The 13,098-nt window shown below is 46.0% G+C and overlaps 1 protein-coding gene across 1 annotated transcript in view; it reads left to right on the forward strand.

Annotated features, from left to right (window-relative positions):
- Positions 1–13,098, forward strand: part of FCGBP (Fc gamma binding protein) — a 53,063-nt gene that overhangs the window by 27,413 nt on the left and 12,552 nt on the right. The window contains exons 44-58 of the mRNA XM_053951905.1: positions 56–333; positions 625–1,223; positions 1,583–2,147; positions 2,300–2,499; positions 2,603–2,983; positions 3,348–3,634; positions 4,041–4,312; positions 4,596–4,608; positions 5,032–5,124; positions 5,398–5,433; positions 7,698–7,792; positions 10,568–10,692; positions 10,993–11,137; positions 11,890–12,134; positions 12,761–12,925. Coding sequence (XP_053807880.1) covers positions 56–333; positions 625–1,223; positions 1,583–2,147; positions 2,300–2,499; positions 2,603–2,983; positions 3,348–3,634; positions 4,041–4,312; positions 4,596–4,608; positions 5,032–5,124; positions 5,398–5,433; positions 7,698–7,792; positions 10,568–10,692; positions 10,993–11,137; positions 11,890–12,134; positions 12,761–12,925 — 3,499 coding nt within the window. The remainder of the gene's footprint in view (positions 1–55; positions 334–624; positions 1,224–1,582; positions 2,148–2,299; positions 2,500–2,602; positions 2,984–3,347; positions 3,635–4,040; positions 4,313–4,595; positions 4,609–5,031; positions 5,125–5,397; positions 5,434–7,697; positions 7,793–10,567; positions 10,693–10,992; positions 11,138–11,889; positions 12,135–12,760; positions 12,926–13,098) is intronic.

The following is a 13,098-nucleotide window of genomic DNA, read 5'->3' on the forward strand; positions in this document are numbered from 1 at the left end:
GCACCAGAAGAAGTCCACAAATGACCCAGGGGCCCTTCTGCCTGTCTTTCCACAGCTGCTCAGCTAGACCTCTGCCCACCCCAGCCTGCAATGAGACCGACCAGCAACTCATCAGCAGCAGCCACTTCTGTGGGCTCCTCACTGACACCAGTGGCCCGTTTCAGAAGTGCCATGCTGTGCTGAGCCCCAGCAGCTACTTTGACACCTGCTTCTATGACCTGTGTGAGCTGGGGCTGGACCGTGAGACCCTGTGCAAGAGCTTGCAGTCCTATGCAGATGCCTGCCAGTCACTCGGTGTCCAGATACCTGCGTGGAGGAACTCAACCTTCTGCCGTAAGTCCAGACATGGTACCTGGGGCCGGTACTCCCAGGAAAACACAGGACAGGATTGGAAGAGTGAGCTGGGGAATAGGAACTATTCTCCCTATGGGCTGTCGGGATATATAAGTAGATATCAGTATTAGAGGCAGCATTTTCTGTTTCATTTTGATTGGGTCGGAGAGAGAATACAAGTAGAGCCAAAGAGACCGTAGAGAAAACAGAGCTAGTTACTTATTCAAACGGGATATTCAGCAGAAAATTACTTGTTCTACAAGTAATTTGCTGGGTCACCTGTCTTGGCAGCGATCACTTGTCCGGCCAACAGTCACTACGAGCCCTGTGCTGCAGCCTGCCCTGCCACCTGTGTTGACCCAATGGCTCCTGTTACCTGCAGCCTGCCGTGCGTGGAGGGCTGTGTGTGTGACAGCGGGTACCTGCTCTACAACGACCGCTGCGTGCCCAGCCAGCAGTGCGGCTGCTGGCACAACGGGCAGCACTACCCCGTGGGCTCAGAGTTCTGGACGGACGACACCTGCTCCTCCAAGTGCACGTGTCCCGCACGGGGAAGCAAAGTGCAGTGCTTCAATGCCTCCTGCCCCGCGGGCCAGTACTGCGGGGTGCAGAACGGGAAACCTGTGTGCCTTGAACACTCCTACGGCATCTGCCACGTGCACGGGGACCCCCACTACAAAACCTTTGACAAGGTGACGCACGACTTCATGGGCAACTGCACCTACACCCTGGCCAAAGTGTGCTCCAACACCACCTCCCTGCCCTACTTCAACGTGGAGGCCAAGAACGAGCACCGTGGCAACACCCAAGTGTCCTACGTGCGCGAAGTGGTGGTTGAGGTGTATGGAGAGCGCGTTGCCATCCTCAAGCAGCAGAAGAGCCACGTGCTGGTAGGCAGTGGGGCTGGCTCGAGTCGGGTGCGGCTGCAAGGCAGGGCTGCCTGCTGCTGGCAGGGCCAGGCATGTTAAAAGTCCCAGGAATGGGTGGGTTCACCTGGAGGCAGGAGGTTGCTTTTTCCTCCCGTTTGGGAGGGGCTGGAGGAGGAAGAGTCAAATGGGGAAGAACATGAGCCATGTTGAGCCCAGTGCAGAACTCAGCACACAGCTCTGCGAGCCCCAGGGGTGTTGGGGTGTGAGGACGTCCCAGGCAGCTGTTTGCCGTGCCTGGGCTGGCAGCTGCTTTCCCTGGGCAGGAGCAGCCAGGGAGGCCGGGGCCAGGCCCGGGGCCCACTGTGCTGTGTGTGCCGTAGGTGAACAACGTGCGCCAGACGTTGCCGGTGAGTGCAGCGGGAGGGGCCATCACGGTGAGCAAGAGTGGTCGCTACATCGTCCTGGAGACAGACTTCAACCTCAGAGTGTCCTACGACGCTGACCACTCGGTGGAGGTGAAGGTGCCCACCACCTACTTCAACCTGACCTGTGGCATGTGTGGCAACTTCAACAACCGCAGAGACGACGAATACATGATGCCCGACGGGCAGCAAGCCGCAGACTCCAATGCGCTGGGGGAGAGCTGGCAGGTCCCAGACAGTGACCCCTCCTGCGGTGTCCCCGTCCCCTCCCCACCCTGCAGTGCAGAAGATGAGAAGCTCTACCGCTCCGACCAGTTCTGTGGCATCCTGACCACCAGGCCTAGCTCTTTTGAGAAGTGCCACGGCGTGATCAACCCCCAGGACTACTTTGACACCTGCTTGTATGACCTGTGTGCCCTGAATGGTGGCCAGGAGTTCCTGTGTGCTGCTCTGGAGGCCTATGCTGACGCGTGCCAGGCAGCTGGCGTGACTCTTCTTCCCTGGAGGAATGCTACCTTCTGCCGTGAGTACCTGCCTTGCCATTGCCAGAAAGGGAAATGGGCCGCACCCTCTGCTCTGAACCTCTGGCCAAAATGTGTCTTAGGTCTTTCCCTTCCCACAAGGCTGTCCATGGTTGAAGTCTTGCTGGTCCTAATTTGCCCCTTCCCATTGCAGCCCTGCAGTGTCCTCCCAACAGCTACTATGACCCCTGCATGACCGGCTGTCCTGCCACCTGTGTTGACCAACAAGCCCCACAGAACTGCTCCAAGCCTTGTGTGGAGGGCTGTGCATGTAGCTCTGGCTTCCTCCTGAGTGGAGACACCTGTGTGCCCGAGGCCAACTGCGGCTGCCTCTTTGAGGGCAACTACTACACTGTGAGTGAAAACCCTGCCCTGGTTTGCCGACCCCTGCCAGGCCACTCCTCTGCCTGTACTTTCCTGCCTCATACCCTGAGGTTTGGTGTTTCCCTGCCTGCAGGAAGGCGAATCCTCCGTGAATGAGAACTGCACTCGCCGGTGCCGGTGTGAAGCCAAAGGCCAGATGGTTTGCTCTGCCTTGTCCTGTGGCGAGGACGAGGTCTGCAAGATCCAGGATGGCCAGAGGGGCTGTTACCCAGCCAGCACTGCCGTCTGCCACATCTACGGTGACCCACATTACAGCACCTTTGATGGGAAGCTCCACCACTTCCAGGGCTCCTGCAACTACACAGTGGTGACGGGCTGTGACAACTCCTCCGTTGGGTTCAGTGTCACCACCCGCAACAAACATCGTGGCAGCCAGAGCTGGACAGCTCTGAACTCCGTGGCACTGTCCCTCGAAGGCCTCCACATTGCACTGCGCGAGCACAAGGCAGTCTACGTAAGCCTCTCGTTTTTGTGCCTGGGAACAACAGACACACCGGACACTCTTAAAATACCCCTCTGTCCCCAGGGAGAGCTTGCCATTCCCTGAGCCTGCTGCATGCTCACAGAACAGCATGGCAGAGCTCTGAGTGGGGCCATATACTGTGTCTGCTCATGCAGACACAGATTCTTGGTGACTTTCCTGAGCTTTCAGTGTGCCATTGGTACAGTTGCTGCTGCCCTCGTTGGCCTGGGCAAGGTTTCTCATGCCAGCAGTGCTTCTGGCTCACTGGCACTGGCACTACCCCGGTGAGGAACAGTGACCCCTCAGTGGAGGGCACCTCTTACCGCTTCTGTCTCCCTCTGTTCCCCTTCTCCAGATCAACGGTGCCCTGGTCTCCCTGCCTGCTTCTCCTGCCCCCGGTGTGACCATTTCCCTGAGCGGCTCCTACGTGCGGGTTTCTACCAAGCTGGGCCTGCAGCTGCAGTTCAATGGGGACCATGAGCTCCTAGTGAAGGTGTCTGAGAAGTACAAGGGCAAACTCTGTGGGCTGTGTGGGACCTACACCGGGAGCCAGCAGGATGACTTCATGCGACCCGATGGGGTGGTTGTACCCGACTTCAATGACTTTGGAAGCAGCTGGATGGTGCCGGATGATGAGTGGCCGTGAGTCCTTGTTCCACACTGCAGATGAAGGACAGAAGGGAGTGTTGGAGAGGGGAGCTATGAGGGACATCAGGAGGGAGGCATGGTGATGGCAAGCATGGGGTGAGGGAGAAGAGGCGGGTTCCAGAGCCCTGGGAGAGTGGGCTGAGCCTGGGCAGGATGCTTTTCCTACGCTGCTTGCATCACAACTGCCTCAGTCGGTTGTTTCTGCCCACCTGAGACCAGGCAGGACAGTGGTGCCTGTGGGCCATGTGTTCCACCCTTTCAAGTGACAGCCATGGGTGCCTGTCCTAGTGAGGGATCTGGACTGCAGAAGCTGAGGTTATGGCTGGGGAGGAGGTCAGGAATTGCAGTGGCTGCTGTCAGCAGGCTGCAGGGAACTCAGGGCTGTTTGTCTGCTTTGTAGGTGTGACCCAGCCATCAGCCCACCTGCATCCTGCTCCCCTGCTGAAGAGCAGGTAGCTAAGCAGCAGTGTTCAATCCTGACAAACCTCAGTGGCCCGTTCCAGCCGTGCCATGCAGTTCTGCCACCCAAGACATACTTTGAGAGCTGTGTCTATGACCAGTGTGCCACGGGCGGCAGCACGGAGCAGCTCTGCAATGACCTGGGGGCCTATGCTGCAGCCTGTGCTGAGGCAGGCATTGCTCTGGGAGACTGGAGTGCTGGCACTGTCTGTGGTAAGCCTTCTGTTGACCACCTTTGATTTCCTTGAATCTCAGAGACAAGGAATGGGGCAGTTCTGGGGGCAGTACGTGGGGCAGAGATTTACCCATTTATCACATAACTAGCCACTCTGGTGGGCCAACCCTTGCATGAAGAGACTCTTCCAGACAGGTGGAATCCCTGTCCTGCACTTTGTTTACAATGCTGTGGAGATGTATTGGGAATTGTGCAACATCCCCATTTGGGATCAAATCTCCATTATCTTCCTCCACTTCTGATGATGTCTCCTTTGAGAAGGGATCCTGTGCAGGTACAAGGCTTGGCTTAGGGAAGGACAGCTTGAGACATGTCACTGACTGAGGTGGCAGGCTGGGCTAGAGGCAGGAGCACAGGTTGTCTTTGGGCACTGATGCACCTTGTGCTCGAGTCTCCTCTCCTCTGGGAGGTTGGGGCACTGGCATTGCCTGCAGTCACTGTTTTAGTTCACATGTTACAAGGCCCACGCACAAGACATTGACCACAGGTACAAAGTGCCTTATCTGCTGTTGTGACCCAGCTAAGCTGGTGGCTGAGCCATGGAGTGGGACAGCTTTGCCTGAGATGACACTCTTCAATCCCTGTCCTGGCTATGCCTGGTCATGGTGTTGGGTACTTCAGAAGGGTGAGGGAACCAGCTGTCTGCAACAAAACTCCCCTGTTGGTGCACATCTCCTCTAACTCTCCCTTTTGCTAGGTCCATCGACATCAACACCCACGGTCCCCTTGCCAGGTACCACAACACAGCCTGTAGTCACCACCTCACCAACAAGCCCCGCTCCGAGCTCAGGTACTGCCATGTTTCATCCCTGACTCCTACTGCTCCTTAAAAGTGTTTGTTTTGTTTCCTGCATGTCCATCACCATGGGGCATGTCTGTCTCTTCCTTCGTTCCATCTATGCTGGTGGAAGAGTTTTTGATGTGGAGTCACTGTTCTGTCTCTGTCCTGGGCATCCTGAGCCTTTCTGATCATGCTTTTTGGCTGTTTCTGATGAGTGGACGAGGTGCCTGCAACAAAACTCCCCTGTTGCTGCACATCTCTTCTAACTCCCTCTTGTGCTAGGTCCTTTGACACCAACACCCATGAGAGCTATGCCGGGTACCACAATGACTGTGCTCACCACCTCACCAACCAGATCTCATGAAAGCAATACTCAATTTAGGTTACAGAAATGATATGAGTACCAAACCACAGACAGCTGTTAGTGCATCCGTCTATTCTGGCTAATCAGCCCTGTAAATTTTTTTATTTAATTTTTCCTATTTAGTCAGAAAATGCCTTTCAGATATAGCCACTAAAAACTCAGTGCTCTACTTATGTAACCATGTCTTAATGCCCTTTACCCAACTTTCTTCATCAACCTCTGGCACAGATTTCTGATGCACCAGAGTAGATTTGTTGTGGGTCCAAAGATAGAAGGCTGGGTTGGCCTTTGGAGTCTATTGACTGATGTCATCACTGTTTCATCTGAGCAACAAATACAACATAAAACAAACAAACTGGAAACCAAGCAGCTGCAAAAGTCTGGTGAAGAGTGAGAGGGACTTTTTCTTTCTTCACAGGTCGTGCTTCCTGCAGTGCCTCTGGGGACCCACATTACAACACTTTTGACCACAAAGTCCATAATTTCATGGGAAATTGCACTTACACCCTCTCCAAAGTGTGCACTGCCTCTGAGAGTCTTCCATACTTTGATGTGTCCACAACAAATGAGCACAGAGGAGCCAACACCAAAGTCTCTTATGTGATGTCAGTGCACGTTGAAGTCTATGACAATCAGATTTCTCTGCTGAAAAACAAGAAAGTTAATGTAAGAAATTACCTATTTAAAAAAGATATATAAATTTTAACTGACATGCAGGTAATTATTATCTCTGTAGAGTTTATAACAAAACTTTATCTTTTTATTAATTATATCTACCTCTTTTAAAGGGATCTCCAACAAACTTGCTCAGATATTCTTTAATCAGTTCCAGTTTCCCGTTGCACAAGATCCTATCTTTCAGCAATCTGTATTAGCTGCTGGTAGTTTTAGGAGTCCTAACAGCCATACACTTACTTTCACAACTTGCTGTACAGGTGAATGGTCACAGAATGAACTTGCCTGTATTTATTGAAAAGAAGATCAGTATTCAAAGCAGTGGTGGATATGTTCTCTTGGAAACTGACTTCGGACTGTGGGTGAGATATGATGGAAACCACTATGCAGAAGTCTCTGTGCCCTCTAATTACAGTGGTGTGCTCTGTGGCCTCTGTGGTAAGTGATAGCTAGTGATTACTTAAAATTTTTTTCCTTAGCATGTAGAAATTGCAAGAGTAATTTGTCTTGTGAGTTTCTGATTGTTCTTTGGTTTGGATCATCTGCAGTTTTCTAGTTCAATTATCTCTTCATGGGTTTTTCACACTTTCAATTCAGGAAATCTGCCTAAGAATATAATGATGCAAATAGCACTGCTTAGTTTTTAGTCCAGTGTTCTACATGTAGGATGCAAGAAAATGAGTAGGGTTTTTTTAGATAAGTTTTTTCTTGGGTGTAAACTAGTTACATAGCAACTTACAGACTTCCTGCTTCAAATGTCTGAGCAGCAGCTCTTGTCAGCAATCAAAACACAATTCTGCTCTTATTTTGCCCAGTACAGATTGATATTACATATATATTCTCCCTATCTCATTTTAATTTATTTTACAACTTGAAACCTAGTTTTTTTTCTACAGGTTTGAACTTCATAAATATCTTTTTACTCTTACAGGTAATTATAATGGTGATCCAAATGATGACAATATCAAGTCCAATGGTGACATTGCAAGTGATTCCATTGATCTTGGAGAAAGCTGGCTGGTGCCTGAGAATAACACCGTGTATGTAAAATCATTGCATCCTGTGGCATTTGCTGAGCAAACTCTTAAAATCAAATATCCATCTACTCGCTGGCTTTTTCCCCAGTACCATTCTACATTTTCCAGCTGCCCATTAGAAGTAGGGAGCTGGACTTTCACATAAACCAGTGAATGATAAGAGGCTTATGTCCTTTAAGTCTCATTTTCCAAAGCGGGAACTGTTTGTTGAGTGTGAGGGGGGATGGTACATCAGTCCAGTTCCCTGACTGGAAACCATAACTGTTTGGATCCCATAGCTCTTTTTTTTTTCAGCTAAGAATAAGCCTTTGAATCACCCAGAAGGGATCAAAAAAGGAGCCCATTCAGTGAGAGAGCTGACATCAGCTTTTCAAAGAAGCTGGATAAAGTCTTGTGACAGAAATAAAATGCACTCTTTTGTGCACGGTTGTCATTTATTAATTTTCCACTGAAAATCTGATAGTAAAAGATGTGAAACACATGTTTGGTTTGCTTGCTTTCCCCAGATGCTCCAGTGGTGAGAAAGAAGAGCAATGTGATCCTGTGTTGGAAAGTGAAGCAAAGAAAAGCACAGCATGTGGCATGATCACAGACCCAACAGGTAGATCTCTGTGCACCATGTGATGGAGCGTGTTCTAGCTTGTTTTGTCCCTTCTCTATAGTCTCTTTTTCTGAGCTTATATTGGAAGCATGTAAAGCCTCTGGTGTGAATGGCGAATGTAAAACCCATAGGTGCCTGGCTAGAATATACCATCTGTTCAGACAATGCCAATGTGTCCATCAATTTTATCTGAGAACCATAGCTGCTCTTTGGGTTATAGTGACTTGTACTCTGCTTGCTAAAAGTAGTTCAGATGAACTGTCAGTGTGTGTATTACAGACACTTTATCTGAAATTCTGTACATGTTCCCTGCAGTTGTCTAGAATTAGTGGTTTTCCTAGGCAGCAATGCTTAATTTATTTAAGTTCTGTTGTATCAATTATGCAAAAAGAAGAAAACCTGATCCAGGGAGCCCATTCTCATACTGCGTGTTGTGTATCCATTTCAAGTAGTAGATTAACTTAACACAGCCTGGAACACCCACAATGCATGTGCTGTGACAGAAAATATATGGTGGTCAGTCTGAACATTCCAGTGGGTTGTTTCTATCCTTACATATATCTTTCTTGATTTACACAGGAATCTTCAAGGACTGTCACACCAAGGTGCCTCCACAGAATTTCTTTGAAAACTGTGTTTATGACATGTGTTTCACTGGGGGACAGGCAATATCCTTATGCTATGGACTGCAGGCCTATGCTGAGTCGTGTATCAATGCTGGGATATGCATAGAGTGGAGGAATGCTACTCTTTGCCGTGAGTGTTTTGATATAAATATCTATTCTGAATTTTAACTTCATTGTCCTCTACCTTCTCCATGCATGTTATTTCAATTTATGTAATGTTCTGAGTATAGTCTGTCTTTTATAATGTCTTGAGCCTGCTTCAGATTCAGAACCATTCCAGGATTTGTATAAGCCACTAATTTTGAGAACATTAGGATGCATGCAGGTTAAATTCTTAAAGATTTATAATATTTATAATTTGCTATTAGTTTCTTGGAAAAGTCTGATTATGTTCAACTGCGTCTTATGTGAGCTTCTGCATTGAAGAAATAAGTTCCTTTCCTTCAGTGAAAATCTACCATCCTCAGTGTAAGTAGAGCTGGTAGTACTCCATAACACATACTTATCAATGGCCTTTGGTTAAAAAAATGAGAGACCTTGAAAAGCAGCTGTTCCTAGGAAGTGTCTATTTCTCTCTAAAGCAAAGAAATTGAGTACTGTCAGGTCTCAATTAATTCTCTTCAGAATGATCTTATGGCATATTTAATATAATGAACTCATATTTCTTGGAATAAAGCTTTCCAGGAGTTCCAGTGGTGCTGATTCTAAGCAACACTGGACAGCTTTCTGCTTGTCAGACATACAATCATAGAATCATAGAAAGGTTTGGGTTGGGAAGGACCTTAAATATCATCTAGTTCCAACGCTCCTGCCAGGGGCAGGGATGCCCTCCATTAAAAGAGTTTTCTCAAAGCCCCATCCAACCTGGTCTTGAATAATTCCAGGAAGGGGGCATCCCCAGCTTCTCTGGGCAGCATTTTCTAAAGGACATTCAAGTCCACAAACCACACACCTGGAGAGAAAAAACAAGTCCTCTAAAGGTCAACCATACTTAAATATACCATAATTGTTCTCTATGCTTTTTTGTCTTACACTGATTTTTATTATACCAGTTACCACTGGATTACCTTATGCAGATCTGTACCTTTTTTTCTTTTTCTTCTTTTCTTTTTTTTTTTTTTTTTTGATGTGATCAACAATTAGCTCTGCATTTAAACTAAACCATAAAAAAAATGGATAGGTTCTAGTAGCTGGTCAATTTGGAAAAAGAATTACTGTGATAAAGCACCCAGTAAGTCAGCCCTGAGAGGACAGAGCACAGAGAATTTTTATATAAAAAGAAGATAGAACCAGAAATGAATGTTTAACTTTCCAAATCAGATTAAAGCTGTGGACAGCTTTAATCCATACTCTGAAACTATAGCCTAGGACCTAAATATCTATGGCTTCATTATAGTAATAGAGAAAACTCAGTAACATTAGAAAGATTGACACTCAAGTGCTCTCTTCATCAGTGATTCAAATAAAAATGCAATTAAAGTCCTGAGCAAGGGAAGGAAATCTGGCTAGATGACTGGAGATATCAGCTGTAATTGTCTGACAGGACTAAGAGATCCTGTTGTAGGGGTAGAAATGAGAATCATATGTAGTGATTTATAACAGAATCCAGCGAAACTCATGTTTTTCTGTGTTTTTTTAGAAAACAGAAATGGACAAATACTTCAGGATTTCTGTAAAATATAATGTTATCCCTTGGGACCGTGTTTTGAGGAATAGAAGCCCAATTCTATCATGAGCAGGAGGGGTGTGAAAGTATATTGTTCTCAAGGAGTCTCAGTGAAAGAGTGTGATTTTTAGTTCTATTTTGGAATATATAGCAGATGCTTAAATAGTAACTGCAGTAATGGGGACATATCAGCTGGTATGGCAAAAGATTCTTCTATTCCCATAACTGAGTCACTTTATGCCTTTAAATCAGCAGAAAAAGGTTTGTACTCAGCACTCTCCTGTCAGACTTTCCAACAGCCATTTTGCATAGTTTCAGGAGCAAACAGTGAAAGCATCAAGAAGACCTTTATTATGATTTTGCCCTTTTGAGTAATCTTTTTTTTTTTTTTTCCTCTTTATTTAGCAATGTCCTGTGCTGGAGGCAGCATCTACAAGGGCTGTGGTACTAGGTGTCCCTCTACCTGTTTGAACATCTCAGCAGTTGATTCCTGCAGTTCTTTGCCAGTGGAAGGTTGCTTCTGTAAGGAAGGCTATGTTTTGAGTGGAGACAAATGTGTGCCAGAAAGCAACTGCGGTTGTGTTGATGAGAAAAACCAGTATTACCAGGCAAGTTACATCAGTTATTTAAAGAAAAAAAGGAAGAAACCAAAACCAGGTGGTCTCATTCTTTACTACTGTGAGGGAAAAACCATGTTAATAACACTACACAATTCATATTTATACCATTCATAATTTCAAAATAGACTTACTTTGCCAGCTTTCTTCCATAAACTGCATGGCTACAATTGCCCAAATGACTATATATCATGAACATTCAAATACTAATAATTTGATTGACCTTTATGGTTTTATCTTCCTATTTATCTTACAATATATACTTCTACACTCCTTTTTTTTCCCATGTAGCTGAATGAAAGCTGGTTCACCCATTACCCCTGCACTGAGCGCTGCACCTGCAAGGCAAATAACACCATTGAGTGCCAATCCTGGGAGTGTGGAGTCCAAGAAGAGTGCAGTATTCAGGATGGTGTGCTGGGCTGTCATTCCAATGGTGAGTCCTGCCTGAAAACCACCACAATGTCAATTCCATCATTAGATCCTCTTCTTCTTCTAGCTTTATTATAAATATATTTTCATATGGGATAGTAAAGAAGTCCCAGCTGACTGCTGCCAGTGTTAAGAGATGAAAATGCATGATGTTCTGTCTTGCAAGCACAGATGCATCCTGTTGTAGTGGATATCAGCAAAAACTGCTGCCCAAAAGTTTGCATGGTTGTTTGGATTCTATTTGTCCTGATAATGAAAATTCAAGTCCCATATCACCCGTGCTGCAAGCTTTAAATTTGGTTGCATTTCTGTAAAAATTGTATTTCTGTGGGCCTGCATAATGACAAGTGCATTATGTATTGATGTATATAGATGCAATCTTATTTGCTTTATATTTACAGCTATATTTATCCCATTAATTGGGTATTTTTATATAGATAAGTAGAAAAGCTTTGTATTACTCTCACCATACTATAAATCATAGCTACAACAGCATATACAAGTGTATACAGAAGTTAATTTGCTGCCAAGTTGTCCTTTTGTATACAATTTGCAAATTAAATTTAGGAGATGCTTTCTGGAAACTTCTTATTTACAAATAAATGCCATTGGCATGAACCTGAGATGCCTCTCTGAAAGTTTGCCCACATAATAATGAACAGGATGAGGTTGCTATACTAATGCAAACTGCTTTGGCCAACTGAGTCCATGGTGAAATCCAGTACAAAATTCTTAGATCATTTTTTTCGCCTTCAGGTCAAGCAATATGTCAAGTGGTAGGAGATCCCCATTATTTCACTTTTGATGGAATGAAGTACACTTTTGTGGGAACCTGCACCTACACTTTGGTTGAGGTTGTCAACACTGCCACCAATGTCATTCCTATAACCATACTTGGCAAGAATGAAGACAGAGGACTAAAAGGGGCCACGTACCTGAAAGAAGTCTACATTGATGTGTATGGTATACGAATCACCCTTCAGAAAAACCAAGGAATCCTGGTAGGTGGTGGTGCTCTTTTTCTCTGGCAAGAAGTATCTTAAAATCAGCTCACTTAGAATAGCTGTAGGAAAAAGGATCTTCATATTTCCTAAGGAACATATATGAATATGCTTAACACTTGTGGGCACCCCCATTAAGTGGATGTCATGAGGAAATATATTTTCTCACTAGTTCCCAAGGCTTCTGGTTTGGGTTTCCTGATCTATTGTCCTTATCTCAGAGTTTAAACCCAGGGCCTCCAGACTGGGGAATTGTTGCCTGAATTAAAGTATGAGACTCCCCACTTCAACAATTTTTATCAACCCAGTCACCTATAGAGAGCAAGGCATAATGTATCAACCTAGAAAAACATGGGGAGGCATGGCAGGGAATCTGCCCCAAGGGTGAAAAAGGGTTTGCTCTCAACCAGGGATTTTTCCAGCTCCCTGTTAAAGGCACAGCATATGAGTCCTGCCCAGCCCTCCTCAGCTAAAAGGTTGATTCCTGCCACCCATAGTTGGAATATGCAAAGGTGGAAATGTAAAGAGCTAAAACTGTCACAGAGAAATCTTCAGCAGTGCTAGGAATATAGACTGTGAGCTTTCATGGAAGAATGTCCATACTGACAAATGACACATCTCTCCAGCTGAACAGTGAGAGAGTCTACACTCCAGTGCAGAACCGACTGCAAGGTGTGTCCATTGGAAATGTTGGCAGATTTATAGTAGTGGAAACTAACTTTGGTGTGATAGTGAAATATGATGGCAATCACCATCTGGAAATCACCCTCCCACGCTCTTATTTCTCACAGGTAAGATTTAGTATACAAACATCTGGAGTTTTTTCAAAACTGCTGGTTTGTGCATTTACTTCTAGTTCCTTTTATTCCTGTGTTTTGCTGTTGCATCTTTCTTTGTAGCTGTATTGTGCCAAATGTAATTTTTTTCCTTTCTGTTTTTTTTCTATTCACAACAGTTTCTTTGT

The sequence above is a fragment of the Vidua chalybeata genome, chromosome 10 (assembly GCF_026979565.1).
Source record: "Vidua chalybeata isolate OUT-0048 chromosome 10, bVidCha1 merged haplotype, whole genome shotgun sequence".
Lineage (NCBI taxonomy): Eukaryota > Metazoa > Chordata > Aves > Passeriformes > Viduidae > Vidua > Vidua chalybeata.